The sequence below is a fragment of the Hibiscus syriacus genome, unplaced genomic scaffold (assembly GCF_006381635.1).
Source record: "Hibiscus syriacus cultivar Baekdansim isolate YM2019G1 unplaced genomic scaffold, ASM638163v2 tig00110783_pilon, whole genome shotgun sequence".
In the NCBI taxonomy this organism is placed as follows: domain Eukaryota; kingdom Viridiplantae; phylum Streptophyta; class Magnoliopsida; order Malvales; family Malvaceae; genus Hibiscus; species Hibiscus syriacus.
The window spans coordinates 553245-571804 of NW_024062861.1; the positions used below are offsets into that span (position 1 = coordinate 553245).

The 18560-nt window shown below is 35.7% G+C and overlaps 2 protein-coding genes across 3 annotated transcripts; one reads left to right on the forward strand and one right to left on the reverse strand.

Annotated features, from left to right (window-relative positions):
• Positions 1-3310: 3310 nt before the first annotated feature.
• LOC120140295 (peroxisomal and mitochondrial division factor 2-like) lies at positions 3311-6166 on the reverse strand. Its single transcript, XM_039155293.1, has 5 exons — positions 6077-6166; positions 5876-6034; positions 5083-5185; positions 4762-4869; positions 3311-4191 (listed from the first exon to the last, which is right to left on the reverse strand). The coding sequence occupies exons 1-5, from the start codon at positions 6164-6166 to the stop codon at positions 3311-3313; spliced, it is 1341 nt and encodes a 446-aa protein (XP_039011224.1).
• Positions 6167-6728: 562 nt separating this feature from the next.
• LOC120140233 (phosphoenolpyruvate carboxylase 1-like) lies at positions 6729-11386 on the forward strand. Of its 2 annotated transcripts, XM_039155243.1 has the most exons (10): positions 6860-7051; positions 7135-7526; positions 7685-7769; positions 7938-8160; positions 8413-8516; positions 8638-8725; positions 8913-9067; positions 9281-10279; positions 10578-10964; positions 11041-11386. In XM_039155243.1, the coding sequence occupies exons 1-10, from the start codon at positions 6875-6877 to the stop codon at positions 11335-11337; spliced, it is 2907 nt and encodes a 968-aa protein (XP_039011174.1). In that variant the 5' UTR covers positions 6860-6874; the 3' UTR covers positions 11338-11386. The 2 variants fall into 2 exon arrangements, with proteins under 2 accessions (XP_039011175.1, XP_039011174.1); XM_039155244.1 differs by lacking the exons at positions 8638-8725; positions 8913-9067; positions 9281-10279; positions 10578-10964; positions 11041-11386 and having other exon boundaries at positions 6729-7051; positions 7938-8220; positions 8389-8519.
• The last annotated feature ends 7174 nt before the right edge of the window (positions 11387-18560 follow it).

The window sequence follows — 18560 nt, forward strand, 5'->3', positions numbered from 1 at the left end:
ACAGCCTTCCAGTATGTCCATTTGTGCTTTTTTATACCAGCAGACCTTGATTTTAGATTTCTATACAAATGAACACCACAAAGTCCATGAAAAGCATCTGGGAAACACCTTCTAACAGCGTTGTCAATTGAGTTTGCCCTATCGGATATGATTGTCAGATTGCTAATAGGACCTATGCAATCCCTAAGATGCCCCATAAACCATGTCCATGAATCAGAGGTTTCAGATTTGCCAACCCGTAAGCTATTGGCAATATCCCATTGTTAGCATCCATGGCTACTGCTAATAAGTTTACTCCAAGGTATCGACCTTTCAAATGTGCTCCGTCAACTATAATAACTGGGCGCATGCAAGTAATAAACGAACGAATCTACAAAATAATATACACAAGAAATATAATCATTTAAATGTGAAATGCATGTAACTAACAAAAATGAGTCAACAAAATTATATTGATTTACTAACCGTAGCACCAATGGCGATAAACAGCAACTCAAAGCGTCCATCTCTATTTGTTTTGATATGAGTTACCGACCCAGGATTTTTCAGCTTTAAATTGTGACAATAAGCCGGCAGTTGGGCAAACGATGCTTCTGGCGACCCCCTCAACAATTCCAAGGCATAACATTTGGCTCTCCAAGCTTGAGAATATGATATACTAATCTTGAACCGAGCATTCATGTCAGTCATAATTTCATGTCCCCGATATACCCTGCCATTCAAAAACATTAACTCAGCCAGAAAACCACCCAACACCTTTTTGTTTGCCTGTCTATGGTGAGGAAAAACTTGGGTTCTTGAACATGTATGTTTATCAATAAAAGTCCTAACTTGAAACATTTTGCAATCTTTTATTCTCTTTGCAATCATACGCCACGTACAGTTTTTGTCAATCATACACCTTGTTTCGAAACGATCTTTGCTTGATTTGTTAACTTTTAGTTGATAGCCATCTTCCACACATTTCGTATACAAAGATATCTTCAAGTCTTCCTTTGTATCAAAACAATCATCTTTCTTGACACGAATAACTTTTGTGTAACAATCAACTGCTTTCTTTGCCAACTCTTCTTCCGGTAACTGAAGTAATTCTGGCATATTCCAGTTATACTCCGTGGCATTTTCTTTTCTTCGGGGACTTTTTCTTCTTCTTTTTCTTCTTCAGGATTATATGAATTACAGAATGGATGTTCAACATGTTCATTCACAGTCGTAACTTCCTCCTCATTATCATCAACAACATCTTCCTCGGCAACGGGTGTTTCATCATCAAAATTCGGGTATTGACCAATATTAAAATCATTACACACATGGTCTGTTTCTTCTTCTGAAACATCATCAAAATCCGTGTATTGACCAATATCAAAGTCCGGATATTGACCAAGACCAATTTCGATACTGACTAGTACTCACAATTTTTTCTGTTGGCTCATCATCGTCTAACTGGTCAATACGAAAACCGGAATTTGGTGCTGAAAGTTGATTGGGATTTGGATTAGAGAAAGGTTGTGGGTTTTGAGAAAAACTTAGTTGATTACTACCCGCTACTGACCCAACAATACTACTTCTAGGTTCAACAACATACAATGTAACATCATCTTGTGAAACACTAATGTAAGCAATGAATCGTTCAACATCTTCATTGTCGGTTAACAAATAAACTTTACCATTTCTCTGATAAGATAGCCTAAATCCACTTAGGGGCTCTAAATTCAATTTATTTGAAACACGTAGCATTAGAGTTTCATAAGTTAACTTTTGTAAAGACAATTTAGTTGAGGATTCATGGGTAAAGGCATATATTGTAAAACACCATGAACATTATCCCATGACCCTCCAAAACACAAATCTATCCAAACATGATCAACATTAGATGATTTCATGGTTGTAAATTAATTTACTAAACAGACGAGCTGCGAAACTAAAACCTGTTGCCGGATTGGGAAGGATGTCGTTGGATATAGGAACGGATGTCGCCGGAGAGAGTGATAGATGGAGATGGAATGAGTTGCGATTTAGGGATTTAGTTTATGATTTCAGTGTTATATACCCAAAATTTCAGTGTTGTGATTTACAGATTCTCGTTGCGATTTACGGATTATCGTTGCGATTTACAGATTCTCGTTGCGATTTACGGATTATCGTTGCGATTTACAGATTCTCGTTGCGATTTACGGATTATCGTTGCGATTTACGGATACGCGTTGCGATATACGGATACGCATTGCGATTTACGGATACGCGTTGCGATATACGGATACACGTTGCGATTTATGTGTTCGCGTTGCGATTTTCATATTCGCGTTGCGATTTTGGAAAATCGCAATGCGAATTTGTACTATCGCATTGCGATTTTCAAGAATCGCGTTGCGATTTTGGAAACTGATTTGCGATTCTGGGGATCGCGTTGCGATTTTTATTTCGCGTTGCGATTTTGTTGGTCATTTTGGCAAATCTAAAAAAAGTTGGTTAAAATCGTATATTATAACTTTTTTTTGGTCACTGAGGCGATTTTCTCTTATATGCCATGAGAACTTATCTTGTTTTTATAAGCAACTTACATATCTTTCTTGCTGTCTAACCATATAAAATCCAATGATCAATGTTTGAATAAGTTATATTTTTTATGTTTTAAATCTGAAGATTCTTTTAATTATTTTACTTATATATCATAACTAAATAATATAATTTTAACTCATAGTTTTTTTTAAATTTCATAAAATCATATATTCTTTATTTACCTTCTTCATAAAATTTAATGTTTAGATTAATTATATAAAATTATATTTTTTACGTGTAACATGTTGAAATAAATTAATAAAATAGAACACACAAATTCATTTCACTTTAGATGTTTTTGGGTTAAATGTGCATGGTAGAAAATATGTATCAATAAAATAAAAAAAATTAAAATCACAACATGAAGTAAAAGAGATGTGTCAAGTGAAAGCTTTTAACCACCTATCTTAAAGATAATTAACAAAATAAACAATTTTTTAGTTATAAACTTAAATTATATAAATTAATATATCAAAACTTTTATTTTAAGAAAAATAATTATAATAAAAAAAAGAAACAATATTTATATGTATGTCCGTTATATAGTCATAGCGGTGGTGTTTGAAATTATTATTGTATGATAACGATATTGGTAATCACCACAATAACATTTATAATGTATGTAATCGCAATAATCACGATGCAATCAAGATGCTACTGCAATCGCAATTTAAATACATGTTGATAACCATAAGAGAGCTCTAACCTTTGCTTATCCTTCATCTCGTTATCTTCCACCAGAATTCATTCTTCACCAATGCTTCCTAAGGCAACGATCTACCACAGCCGCCACGACAACGACGGCAGCAACCATTCCGGCGGCCATGATTGGCACATTCAACCCTTTGTCTTTACAACCAATATCCTTAACCTTTCCACTAAGAGCAGCTTCGATTGTGTTCTGGTCCAAGGTATCCTGAAATTCCAACATTTTTTTCTCCAACCCCATCACCTTCTCCTGGCATTGTCGTTTGACTTGCTTGCTTCTTTTCAACTTATGGTTGGTTTGAGCCACCTCGTCTTCAAGGTCCTGGATTTTCTTCTTTAACTCAGTCATCCTCTCCTCCATTTCATCTTGGACCCGAGTTTTCTTTCCCCTCTCCTCCTTTACCCTCACTTCTAGAAGCCCTATTTTCGTCTCCAGTTCTCTTCCTCTCTTCTCGGCCTTAACTTTATCCTTTATCAGCTCGGAGATTTCGGAGCGCAATCTTTCGATCACCAACGTTTTCTCTTCCAATCCATTCTTTAACTCGGTCACCTCCTGCTTCGCTTCACCTACTTCGCGCATCGACGTTATGAGATCGTGTTGGAGCCTCGTGACTTCGATTTCGAGGTCGGCCGATCTCGTCGCGATCGATTCCAGGAAACTCGTATCTTCATCCCAGTCATCGATGTCTTGTCTCATTTCTTCTTCCCTGCTGTGCAGATGATCCACTTCTTGATTCAGTTTATTCATCTTCTCCTTCATTCTTTTGTTTTCGTGGGTCAATTTCAGCTTCTCGCTCTTAAGCGCTTCGAGTTTATTAAGCAGCTCGGATATTTTACCTTCGCCGGTCTCGTGGAACTCCTCCGTCGTCTCCACCTCGCCGTTGACCGTTTCCGGATTTGCCATTGTCTTAGATCTCTGTTTGGCTGCCAAGAAAATCAGAAACAAAAGTAACACCTTGCGGCTCTCTATTAGGGTTTCTGCATGGTTTCCCGTTCCATATGTATTTTTGAAGTTTAGAGAATTTGTCCAGAAATCATGTAAATTTTATAAAATAAAAGATGAAAAAAAAATAATGTATATATAAGTCCTAAGTTATATAAGATAAATTAGTTACATGCAATTATTTTAAATATAACTACAGCACAAATTATTGATACAAATTCTATATGCATCGATAATTTTATTTTATTATTTAGAGAAATATCTAATATTAGTTTTTTTTTTCTTTAAGTAGTAAAATGATCCATCGAGTAAATTGCTCCGATGGGGTAGCATTGAGAACTTCAAAATCTTAATATGCTCCGATGTATTAGCCTTGAAATTTTCAATTTCTACTTATACTGATATGGTTGTTTTTCATTCACGTTTTCCAGCCAATCAAATACCATTTAAAAATTAAAACAAGAAATTTAGATTTAAAAAATATTTTTAAATGATTTTATATTTTATTTTAAATAAATATTCATAAATTAACAAGGAAGAGGAGGCTGAACCAGCAGCAGCAGCAGAAGGAACATAGGACAACACTGCAGGTATACTTGTGGATACGTTCGCAACAGTAGCGTGCATGATGGTGGATTCCACAAGGGCTGCAGCACGACCTGCGCACCAAAAATTTATATCCATTAGAAATGGCACCGACAGACACCCAAAACATCATAATAAAAAAACAAGTCCAAAAAATTTACTCCAAGAAACAAACGAATAAACAAACGGAGTGCTTGAAATTAAGCTCGTAGTAGAAGGGGCCAGACAAGAAGGAAGAGAGATAGTCCTTTTAACAAAAATCTTATGATTTTTTCCCATCGGCTTACCTTGCTCATTAGTAGGAGACAATACCGAGGCTGTCCTCTTCACCTTGACTCTCCTAACCCTTCTAACAACCTCACTTGCTTTAAACGATCTCGAAATCGAAACCTTTCACATAAACTTAGATATCAAATTTAGGAGTCTTTTCTCCGTCTTAAAAGTTTTAAAGTTGTTGACGTACATGAAACTAATTTTTATTGTCATATAGCTTGAAATGGACAACATGATTATGAGGTATTATGTAATAAGGAAACATACGTTCTGAATGGTAAGGGCTGAAATTGCACCTGTGAATATTGGAATCTGATAGGTATTTTATACTCCATACAATATGTGTTATCTTATATAGGAATAGGAATAAGTCTATTGAGTCATATGTGGTTGATGCATACAAAAAAGAAACGTACAACTTGTTGTACAATTATACTTTGTCAACGTTTCCTAGTGATTATTTCCGGAAGAAAATAAATATGGGGCCTATAAATCACTCATTCAAAAGAAAACTTCCTGAAAGACCCAAACATAAGAGGAAAATGGACGAAGAAGAAATACTCAAAGGAAGCAAGTAGTCTAAACATGAAAGTAAGATGAGTAGTAGATGTTGTGGTAAGGTTGGACACAACATTAGAACATGTCCGAAAAAAGAATGCAAGTTAAACATGTTAATTAGTTCTCTAATATTTTAATTTCTAGCATTTTGTTGGTTTCCATCATTTTGACCTATTTGTGAAATGTGCGTTTTCAATTTTCAGCCTCCAGTTTCATCTCAAACTACACTAACTTCACCTAAAAATGCACCATTGACACAACCTCTAGTTTCATCCCAGCTTGCACCAATTTCATCTCAGACTGCAACAAGGATGTAGCCTTCAGTTTCATCTCAATCTGCAATTGGGATGTAGCCTCTAGTTTCATCTCATAATGCAGCATGGATGCAGCCTTCAGTTTCAGCTCTACCTACACTCACTTTATCTCAAACTGCAACACGGATGCACCCACCATCTTCATCTTAGCCTGCACCAATTTTATCTCAGATTGTAACATAGATGCAATCTCTATCTTCATCTTCGCATGCACCAATGTTTCCATCTTCAAAATTTTCTCAAACTTCGTCGATGTCTAAACCTCCATCAACCTTCAATAAACCAAATAGAGGAGGCACAATAATCCCCAAGTTTTCTATGAGGGGGAAAATTAAAGACAACACCATTTACACATGAATGTTGTATTTAAATGAATGGGGAAATTAAACAAAGTAGAAGGTAGTCTTGGATTTATGGTGAATGGGGAAGAAAGAGAATAAAACAAACATGTACTGGTTTAAATGTTTTATTTTTTATTAATTAAAAATTATTTATTTTATTTTTAATCGAATTTTATTTATTTAAAAAGAATTAAAATTAATAATTAAGTGATGTGTTTTTGAATTTTGATTGATCACCAATTTGTTTTAGTAAAATTAAAAATTTGAAATAAATGGAATAACAATTTAAATTTTAAGAAATAAAATATTCCAAAAAATACTTTAAAACAGCATTTATGCGTTAAGCAAAAGTAAAATAGAAAATTCAAGAAAAAGAAGAGTTGGCCTTTTGAGCCATAAATAAGGAAGCGATGCGAGTGTCAGTGAGTCTGTGTGTCGTGTCGTGATATAGTCGTCGTGTTTCACTTTCTTGTGTTTGAGTCATAAGTTACCCATTTCTCCTTTTGTTTTTTCTAGCGATTTCTTCCTCACGGAATTCACTTGTCTTTCCTTCACTTTTCCAGATACATCTCTCCACAGATTGGCCAACTAAAATGGCAGAGATGGCAGGTAGGAAAATAGAAAAGATGGCCTCCATAGATGCACAGCTTAGGCTACTAGCACCTGGGAAAGTATCTGAGGATGATAAGTTGATTGAATATGATGCTTTGCTTTTGGATCGTTTTCTCGACATTCTTCAATATTTGCATGGAGAGGATATCAGAGAAACGGTATTAATTACTTCATACGATTGTTTGTTTCAAGTTTTTAATCAGTAAGGAACTCAGTATTTGTGGGTTAATGTTATAATTAGGTTCAAGAATGTTATGAGCTTTCTGCTGAGTACGAAGGGAAGCATGACCCTAACATATTGGAGGAGCTTGGGAAGGTACTCACAAGCTTGGACCCAGGGGATTCAATTGTGGTTACCAAATCATTCTCCCACATGCTTAACTTGGGGAACTTGGCTGAGGAGGTTCAGATTGCTTATAGAAGGAGGATCAAGTTGAAGAAAGGTGACTTTGCTGATGAAAGCTCTGCAACAACCGAGTCAGACATTGAAGAGACCTTCAAGAGACTTGTGGGTCAGTTGAACATGTCCCCTCAACAAGTTTTCGATGCTTTGAAGAATCAGACTGTGGATTTAGTCTTGACTGCGCATCCTACTCAGTCTGTTAGAAGATCCTTACTTCAAAAACATGGAAGGTTTGTCTCACCATTTTTAGCATGGACAGCACTCTTGCCATGATTTTATTACATTGACTGCTTACATATGCTGCTTAGACTTCCTATCATTGGATGTGTTGCAAGTTTTATCTTGTTTATGTTATAATTCACTGAGAATTCCATTTTCAATCTTGCAGGATACGTAATTGTTTGACTCAGTTGTATGCTAAAGACATTACTCCGGATGATAAGCAGGAACTTGACGAGGCTCTACAAAGGGAGGTAAGAAAATGCAAAATTTACTTCGTATTCATATGCTTCGTATTTGAGCTCTGATATAACTGCAAGGAACCAAGGCTTCTATACTAGAATGCTAAATCAATATTTGACACCTACGATATAGGAAACATCTGAGCTCACAACTCTCTGTATCGTTTTATGTTCATATAGATTCAAGCTGCTTTTCGTACGGATGAGATCCGTAGGAATCCTCCCACCCCACAAGATGAGATGAGAGCAGGAATGAGCTACCTCCACGAGACAATCTGGAAAGGTGTACCAAAATTCTTGCGTCGCGTTGACACAGCTTTGAAGAACATAGGGATAAATGAACGTGTTCCCTACAATGCCCCTCTTATTCAATTCTCTTCATGGATGGGAGGGGATCGTGATGGTATGCTTCTTTTCCACATATATTTAACTGAAGAATGTTGTCCTGTTTTGGAAATGGTTTATTACTTAAAGAGGCAACATTGCAAGCTGCAACTATAAGTCTTATTTAACTTGCAGTAGGGATGTGAAAGAAAAATAGATTGTGCAAAAAATGTTGTTTTTTTGTTATTAATTGAATTGAAATGCAGAAATGCTTACCTTATTTCATATGTCGGGACATCTAAATTTAGATACTATTTGATGTTGACTGCAGGAAACCCCAGGGTGACTCCGGAAGTTACTAGAGATGTATGCTTATTGGCTAGAATGATGGCCGCTAACTTGTACTTCTCCCAAATAGAGGATCTTATGTTCGAGGTATAGAAAAGATAACTTCCCAGCCTGAGACACTTTTCTTTCTATAGTTAAGAGTTTATATCATGGTTTATTATTACAATTTTGATTCGTCTTCTTTCATTTTGCTCTGGTTTATTTTTAGTTATCAATGTGGCGCTGCAACGATGAGCTTCGTGTTCGTGCAGATGAACTTCATAGGTCCTCGAAAAGAGATGCAAAACATTACATAGGTATGTAACATTGATCTTAACGCGTGGTTTGAATTTTAGACTTGCTTATGAGCTATCAGTAATAGGTGTACATATACTTGTCAATTGCTTCCTGAATAATATATGAATTAGCTCCGTAAGATTGAGATATTTGTTTGGGTATAATTTGTAGATCAATGTGTTCATTGTAAAATGATTTTGAATGCAGAATTCTGGAAACAGATTCCTCCAAATGAGCCGTATCGTGTTATTCTTGGTGATGTGAGAGATAAGCTGTACAATACACGTGAACGTGCTCGTCACCTGTTGGTCAATGGGTTTTCCGACATTCCTGAAGAATCAGCTTTTACCAATGTGGAGCAGGTCTCTACTTTGAAATGAACTTTCCGAGTTACTGCTGAATTAGTTAATTTGCAAGTGTTGCATATTTCTCACCATTTATTGAAGTAAAGCGTTTTTCCTCGAGTAACATAACAATCCTTACCACACACACACACATATGGTGATGATTTATTTCACTGTAATTGTGTTGGGGAAGATTTAATATTTACTGGTTCTATTTTTGTATTCCTATAGTTTCTGGAGCCTCTTGAGCTCTGCTATAGATCACTCTGTGCTTGCGGTGATCGGCCAATAGCTGATGGAAGCCTTCTGGATTTCTTACGGCAAGTTTCAACCTTTGGTCTTTCCCTTGTGAGGCTTGATATCCGACAAGAATCTGACAGGCATACTGATGTTCTTGATGCCATCACAAAGCACCTAGGTATTGGTTCTTATAGAGAATGGAATGAGGAACGGCGACAGGAATGGCTCTTATCTGAACTCAGAGGCAAGCGTCCTCTATTCGGCCCTGATCTTCCCAAAACAGAAGAAGTTGCAGATGTGCTGGACACTTTTCACGTCATTTCTGAACTGCCTTCGGACAGCTTTGGTGCCTATATAATCTCAATGGCAACAGCCTCATCTGATGTGCTTGCTGTTGAGCTTTTACAACGTGAATGCCATGTAAAGAAACCAGTAAGGGTAGTTCCATTGTTTGAAAAACTCGCTGATCTTAAAGCTGCTCCTGCTGCTGTTGCTCGTCTCTTCTCTATAGATTGGTACAGAAACCGAATCAATGGGAAACAGGAAGTGATGATAGGTTACTCGGATTCTGGAAAGGATGCTGGTCGTCTCTCTGCTGCTTGGCAGCTATACAAGACGCAAGAGGAACTTGTAAAGGTGGCAAAGCAGTATGGTGTTAAGCTTACAATGTTTCATGGCCGAGGAGGGACTGTAGGAAGAGGAGGGGGACCGACTCATCTTGCTATTTTGTCTCAACCACCTGATACAATTCATGGTTCACTTCGAGTAACAGTTCAAGGTGAAGTTATTGAACAGTCCTTTGGAGAGGAGCACTTGTGCTTCAGGACGCTTCAGCGTTTTACTGCTGCTACACTTGAGCATGGAATGCATCCCCCAGTCTCACCGAATCCAGAATGGCGTGCACTCATGGATGAAATGGCACTAGTTGCAACAAAGGAATATCGTTCTGTAGTCTTCCAGGAACCTCGTTTTGTTGAATACTTCCGCCTAGTAAGTATTTCTCCACTTTAATCCCTTATTTATATGATACTTCAATTTAATTTTGTATAATATTTGCATACAAACTTCCATAGAAACTCCCTAATGCTCGAGGAAGTGGTTTTTTGGATGCCTTATTTCTATATTTAATCACACAGCTGATATCAGATTGCAATAATTTTCTACACGAATCATTCTCACATGGAAAATTGCATTGAAATCTCATCCACTGCCGAAAAATAGATTATCATTGTCAAAAGATGCTTGTGACTAGTGTTCATTTTAACTTCTCTGAATTAACCTTTTGTAGGCAACACCGGAATTGGAGTATGGTCGGATGAATATCGGAAGCCGTCCATCGAAAAGGAAGCCAAGTGGAGGCATTGAAACACTGCGTGCAATCCCATGGATCTTTGCATGGACTCAAACAAGATTCCATTTACCGGTGTGGCTTGGCTTCGGGGCTGCTTTTAAGCATGTGATTGAGAAGGACGTGAAGAATCTCCAGATGCTCCGGGATATGTACAACCAATGGCCTTTCTTTAGGGTCACAATGGACTTGATCGAAATGGTGCTTGCCAAGGGAGACCCTGGTATTGCTGCCTTGTATGACAAGCTGCTTGTATCAAAAGAACTCTGTCCCTTTGGAGAGAAATTGAGAGCCAACTACGAAGAAACCAAGCGCCTTGTTCTCCAGGTAATACAAATGGGAATATGAATACGGAAAATGCTTTTTATATGAAGCATACCAACCATTTAACCCTCTTTTGTAGGTTGCTGGACATAGAGATCTTCTCGAAGGCGACCCGTACCTGAAGCAGAGGCTCCGACTTCGTGATGCTTACATCACAACACTTAATGTGTGCCAAGCATACACATTGAAAAGGATCCGTGACCCCGATTATCATGTGAAGGTGAGGCCGCATTTATCCAAGGAATACATGGAATCGAGCAAGCCGGCGGCTGAGCTTGTGAAACTTAACCCGACAAGCGAGTATGCTCCTGGTCTGGAAGACACTCTTATTTTGACCATGAAGGGTATTGCTGCTGGCATGCAAAACACTGGTTAAAACTAAACATGGCCCCCAAACTTGCGGATTGTCTCACCGCCTCATATGGTCTGTAATGGATGGATGTTGCCTTTGAAAGGCTGAATAAATAAAACCTTTATTATTATTATTATTATTATCGGTTGTGTTAAGTACTTCCTATTTGATTCTTGTATTAATTCAACATCATCTTATAATCTAAATGTCATGTTACATATGCGCAGTGAACCAAACTTCTTTTGATGTGTGTACAATTTTTTCTTATTAAAAATGCAGATTTCGTCTTATAATTTCAATAATAGATACTTCTAAATGTTAAATTTCAGTGTGATTTGAACAGTGATAACTCTCGCACTTACATATGTTGATGTGGAGTTGAAGTTGCTGGCGTAGTGAGTTCTGCAAAATTTTACATATTTTGGACAAAAATTTAATTTCTAGTTTTAATTTAATATTTATTTTTGTAATCAAATATCTCTCTCTCTTTTAATTGTGATCGGTGTACGATGGTTTTTATTTAATTTGGTAATTATTACTATTTTGATCTAATTAATTATTGCATTCGAAATAAAAGTATTTATATCATATAAACTAACTAAAAATTTGTTTTTTCCCCTTTATCTGTGTGGCATGTATAGACACTGAATTTCGTCCGGTTTTATATTTAATATAATCTTAATTTTATTGTTATTTTTACTTTATTTTATCTCATTTTTATTTTATTTTATTTTATTTTATCATTTATCATTTTATTTTATTAATTGTTATTGCTTGACTATAGTATTTATAATCTTACTATTATTAATCTAATTAAATATATATAGGTTTATGATTTAGTTATAATAAATGTTAAGGAAATATTTATGCCGATTGTAATATATATATATATTATAAATATTTAATAAATATAGTAGGATATAGGTATATATTTATAAAAGTTTGGTTTCGGGTACGGAGTATATATATAATACTAAATTGGAATAAATACTAATTTTCACTTAAATTATTGATTGCCCAAATATATTACAAATTATTCAATACAATCCAACATACCCATTACAAGCGGCCCATCAATTCAACCCAGGAAGGGAGGCCCGCATACAACCCAATCGGCTTGGGTTTTGTAACCCTTAGCCAAGCGTCGCCAAACAGGGACTGTTAGATCTGCCTTTCATATAACGATCCAGATCAAATAACCACTAGGATTTTGGAAACCCTTCCAGCGTCGCATCATCCTTAGCCGCATGATTTGAACTCATCCAACAATCCAGATCAGTGATATAAAATTAGAGTTTTCATCCTAATGTTCCTTCAGTCGTCATCGTCGATGGATCGCGACCGTCGATCTGCACGCGCGTGTGGCACACGCACAAACCATTCGGCTCACCGACATGCTGGTTGAGGCTCTCGAGCTCCCCGAAGCGTCCAGATCGGTCCCCATACTAGCTCACGTTGCCACGATGTCTGTACCCCCTGTAACATTCTCCTCTGCCACTGTCAAGGCAGAGGACAAGCCTCCCCATACACAAGAGGATAATAACTGTCAAAGGCCACTCCTAGCCCTCGATCGTTTCACGATGGCTAGATTGATGGAAAAATGAGCCCCCTTTCTTATCTCCCCTATCACACATGCAATAAAAAAACAAATAAATTAAAAGGGGTTACATTTTTTCTTTTAGCAAGGAGAAAATCAGAAAAAGACATATATATATAAAAACCAAAACCCAACCATTTTTATAGGATCAATCGCATACTAGTCGAACACCATCCAAAAATACCCAAAAGGAAACCGAAAAACAAAAAAAAGGTCTTACTTTTTCAAATAGTAGCCACCATTGGTTTCATCGGAGCGAAATGAAGCCACTGTTCAAGGTAAAACCCTTACCTTTTAGGTTTAGGTTTGAGTTTTGTGTCTTTGGGTTTCGATGAAAGGTTGTTTTTAGGGGTTTGGGGTAAAAAGGCTTCATTTTAGGGGAAATAGAGAGAAAAAGGTTAAAAGGGAATCTTTTGGGGTTTTGGCCACCTTTGGGGCTACCGATCTATGGTGGTCGTGGCCTTTTCCTCACGGCGAGGAAACAAAGAGAAGAGGGAAATTTCTATGGCTCTCATTTTGGGAAAAATGAGGAAAATGGAACCAAATGGATTTTAGGCTATTTTCGGTCGTTTTTTACATATATATGGAGTGTCAAACGGCGTCGTTCCGGGGAGAGATAGACGCGCGTTTAGTACTTTGGTAAACCTCGTTTCGGGTCCTTTCATCTTTGTAATTTTTCATTTTTGTCACTAATACATTTCTTTCCTTTTTATGTTTTGAGCTGTGAATTTTAATTTACTTACAGTTTGGTCACTTTTCGCTTTTTGCTGCTTTTTGGTTAAATGGCTATTTATGCATGTTAATTTATATATATTTTTATTTTAGTCACTATTTTGATTGTTATTCCACTTTTGTTGGTATTTGATTTTGGCTACGATATTTGCATGTAACATCCCAAACTATGGGTTAGTGATTAAAGTAGAATTTATTAAAAAGTTTAGGGATTTAAAGTGAAATATTCTGGCATTGGATTTAATTATGAGGAATGAAAGTATGAAGGGTAAGGTGGTCTTTTCATGTAAAAGATATTTATCTCTTATTTAAGAGATAAGCATGGGGGAGTGAGGGAGTATCTGGAAGCTTATCTCTTTATCTTCTTCTCCTTCTTCTTCTCCCCGTAGGCCTCCATTAAAGGTGAGTTTTCTGGTTAGCTAATTATTTGTTGATTTTAAGAGTGGGTTTTGATCATTAGATGATAACTAAGCTTAAGGAAAGCTTAAGTTATCTTAAAATCAAAAGATAAAAGAGTTAGGGAAGATTAAAGATTTAGAGTTCTTGAGTGAAACCTTGAAATAGAGTTTATAATAAGAATTGAAAGTTGGATTTTACTTGTCATCAACTTAATTAAAAGATATGAAGTGATATAATTAAATTTAGAACATGTTGCAAAGTTGGTGTAATTCTTGAATTTCATATGGAGGATGAGAGTTGGAAGTTAAAGAGGTGTTAAATGAGTATAAAGTGGTTTAAGTAGGTGTGTGTAAGTTAAGGATATGAAAGGGGTTGAAATATGACACAATTAAGTTAGAATAAAGTTATTTTCGTGCATAAATTTCCAGAAATTATTCAGTGTGTATCACTGCACAAGAAGTGTATCGACGCACCCCTTAAAATAAAAACATCGAACATAATTTGTGTATCGATGCATAATTAATGCATCGATACACATATTAAGGAATGTACCGATGCACTTCAGAGAGTACCGATGCATACCTTAAATAAAAGATGAAATCAACATTTCTTTTAGTCTAAGGAGTGAACAATTAGAGTATATTAATTAGAATACTGATATGGATCCATGTATGTTTATGTAGATACTAAACGTAATCCTATTCCGGAATAATCGAAGGACTAAGATTGATTCAAAGAAAACAATGTTAAGGTGAGTGCCTATTAGAGGTGTAATTCAAAGGAATTATGACGTGTGATAAGTATATTCCTATGATTAATAGTTATAGCATAGTCATTATGAACATGCATACATGATGGTTATTACAAGTATATGCATAAGTTACATATGTTATATATGTGTGTGTGTGTTCATAGTAATTGTTAAATGTTATATGATTCATATGAATAGATGAAAGTACGCATGTTATATGATACGAGACAAATAATTATATGTACATGTGTTATGTGATAAAAGAAAAGACATATGTGAATACATGAGAAATGACATGAGTACATGAACATATGAAACATAAGAATAATACCCATGGTATATGATATGAGAGCTATAGGTATAGTTGGCATGCCAAGAGTCGAGGGTTCTTCGTGGTCCTTCGAGACAAATTTCACATGCCTTTACTAGGACCCCATACGAGCTGTGGTGACAGTAATAGTGCACAACCTCAATGTACTCGAATACCTTGAGTTCTCAATAATGTACATGGGCCTATAAAATGTTATCAAAGGTAATTACATTAATATTGTTATATGTTTCCATGATATTATCGTTTACATTGAATTACATGTGACATGATTGAATGGATAGATTGCATGTTCATATTCATAAGGAATGCATCATTATTATATTTATATGCCTCATTAAGTCTTTGACTTAGCGTGTAAGTGATTTACACGTAGGTACTGAGAAGCAGGAGGATCAAAGTTAAGTTCAAAGGAACAACATATCCCCACTGAAAGATCGGATCAGAAGTAAATTATACACTATGTTTTGTTATGTTATAAATAGGTTGGCATGCAAACAAAGTCGGTAAATTAAGTAAGTATGCTCTGATCGAGTTTTGAAATGTTTTAAACGTATTTATGTAAACGGTAACTTTATAGTGGTGAAAGTTTAGGTTTTTATGAGTTTTATATATGTTTTACTGAAATTACTATAGCAGTGCATCGATACATAATTTATGTTCAAAGTTTTTGTACATCGGTACACTGTAGCAGTGCATCGATGCAATATTCATTATTGTTCATTACTATTCACTGCACTATTCATACAATATAGTATTGTTCATAAAATATTTTTATTTTAAAATTTTTATAACGAAACATAATTCAATAGTATAGTTTTGTATTTCCTTAATATAAGTCCAAATGTTCTGATATTTTGTAAAAATATTGTTTTAAAAGTCAATGTGACATCGTAGACTCGTATCCGGGTTGGGTACGGGTTGGGGTATTATATTTAATGGTATCAGAGCTAGGGTTTGGTTGATTCTATGCATAAACTAGAGTTTAAAGTGTCTTTATAGGTGTACATGCCAACATAAATGTGAAAACTTTTGATCTGGTGTAGTATGAAGTATGTTGTTTTACTAATAGAATGATATGTTTACTCTTATTAGATGTCCGAACATGATAGTTCTCGAAGTGAAGCGGGAGATGATCGGCCCGCTGAGAGTAGTAATTCACCTGCCCTGGCCAGGCAAGGTAAAAAACAGACACCCTCTGAGTGCCTGTACAAGATCAAGATATTTTCTTTAAGACGTTGGATGCCATTTTGGCACGTTTCCAGCCTCCTACTTCATCTACTCAGAGGATGAATGTAGAAAAAGAGTTAAAGAGATTAGGAGCTCATGAATTCAAAGGTGAAGCAGAGGAAGGTCCTGTTGCTGTGGACCTTTGGCTCAATGACTTGAAAATTATGTTAGAGGGACTCCACTGTTCTGATGTGGAGAAGTTAGATGGAGTGATCTCCTTGCTTCGTGGATAAGCAAGACTCTAGTTAACAAATGTCACCTTGAGGATGACCAATGATCATGTGACATGGTATTTGTTTCTTGAAGAGTTTAAACATAAGTACATAGGAGATCAATTCATCAAGAAAATGAAGTAAGAATTTTTGAACCTGAAGCAAATAAATTGCACTGTATATGAATACAAGTGTGAGTTTAGTAAGTTAAATCGTTTTGCAACTGAGTTAATTCCGACAGAGAAAGATGCATGTGAATGGTTTGTAGAGGGCTTGCGCCCAAGGTTGAAAGAAATATTGATCGTTCTGAACTTGTCCTCGTTTCAAGAGGTAGTAAATCATGCTAAAGCTTTAGAGAGAGGTCATAATGAAAGGTTTGGGGATCAAAGAACCCAACCATCTAAAAGAACTAGGGCTTCATTAAGTTTTACACCACCCAAGAGATGTAGAGATTCTGGTTTTCGATCTCAAACACAGTCAGAGTCGATGACATTCTCTACTGGAGAACCAAATTAGATGAGAGCTAGACAGACTCAATCAGTAGAGTCTGGTGTAGGAGAGCAAATCAGAGTCAAATTAGACAATGTGATATTTGTGGAAGAAGCCATAGCGGAATGTGTAGAGTAGTTACTGGAGCTTGTTTCTGATATGGTAAAGTGGGATATTTCATGAGAGATTGTCCATTGAGGACAGAATAACCAGTACAGTCGGAGCAATCTGCTTCGATGTCTCAGAGAGGAAGAGGTAGAGGAAGAGGCAGAAGTCAACATGAATCCTCTACTCAACAGGAAATACGCTTCACTGCTCGAGTGTATAATATTAATACCAATGAAGATTTTGATGATCCAGAGATAATAACATGTACCTTTCTAATGTATAATAAATGTGTTATGAAATTGTTTGATATGGGTTTGCATATTCATACATTAGTAGTAAATTGGTGAGAGAATTGATAATTCAATTAGAAGTTAGTTATAACGATGTGGTAGTGACAAATCTATTAGGGAACAATGTTTGTACAAATAAGATACGTTGAGGGTGTTTTATTAGAATTCAGAGAATTGAATTCACTGCTAATCTGATGGAATTATTATTAAAGGGATTTGAAGAAAAAATTGGAAATTATAGTGTTAGAGGATCTCTATCGTTTTTAGATAGAGTAGTTCCTTTACTACGCTGACGAAATAGAGTAGATAGGAGGTATATTATCAGGAAAGTATTGAAAGAGTAAGTGATGAGGGTACTATTTTGGAAGAGTTTAAGAATATAAACATTAGTGATCAGTTTATAAAACAAAGGTAAATTAAATGTTCGAATTTGAACCAAGGAAATTGTATTATGGATGAGTAAGAATGAAGGTTTGATAAGTTAAGGAAATGGGGGATGAGTTATTTTGACTAGAAAGAACATATATGGACGGTTTAACGAAGGTTTACGTTTTTGATTGAAAGAAATGAGTTGAATAACAAAATAGTGTGATGGCGAGTGTATTAAAGTTAAAGGATTTGTATGTTTGATGGAAGTTAAGGATTGATAGAAAAGTTTAAAAAAATGATAAGTATAAGTGATATGAAATGAATATGAAAGCATAAGGAAAAAAGTAATTGAGGAATTAAGGTAATGAAGTGAAGTTTATAATAATACGAAAGATTTATTGAAGAGGTGATATGTGAAAATGAATAGGAGATATGTAGACAATATCTTATCTCCTTGTGTAATGAAAATTCGAGGACAAATTTTCTTGAGGGAGAAGATTTGTAACATCCCAAACTAGGGGTGTTCAAATAATCGAATTAATTTGGTTAACCGACTGAACCGAATTAGTTCGGTTAATTCAATTCGGTTATCGAATTAGTTCGGTCGGTTAACGGTTAAGAAAATTTTTAGAATTCGGTTAAAGGTTAACTCGGTTCGAATTTGGTTAATTAACTGAATTAACCGAAATTAAATTTTAAATATTATATATATTATATATAACATATGAGCTCAACCCAAACA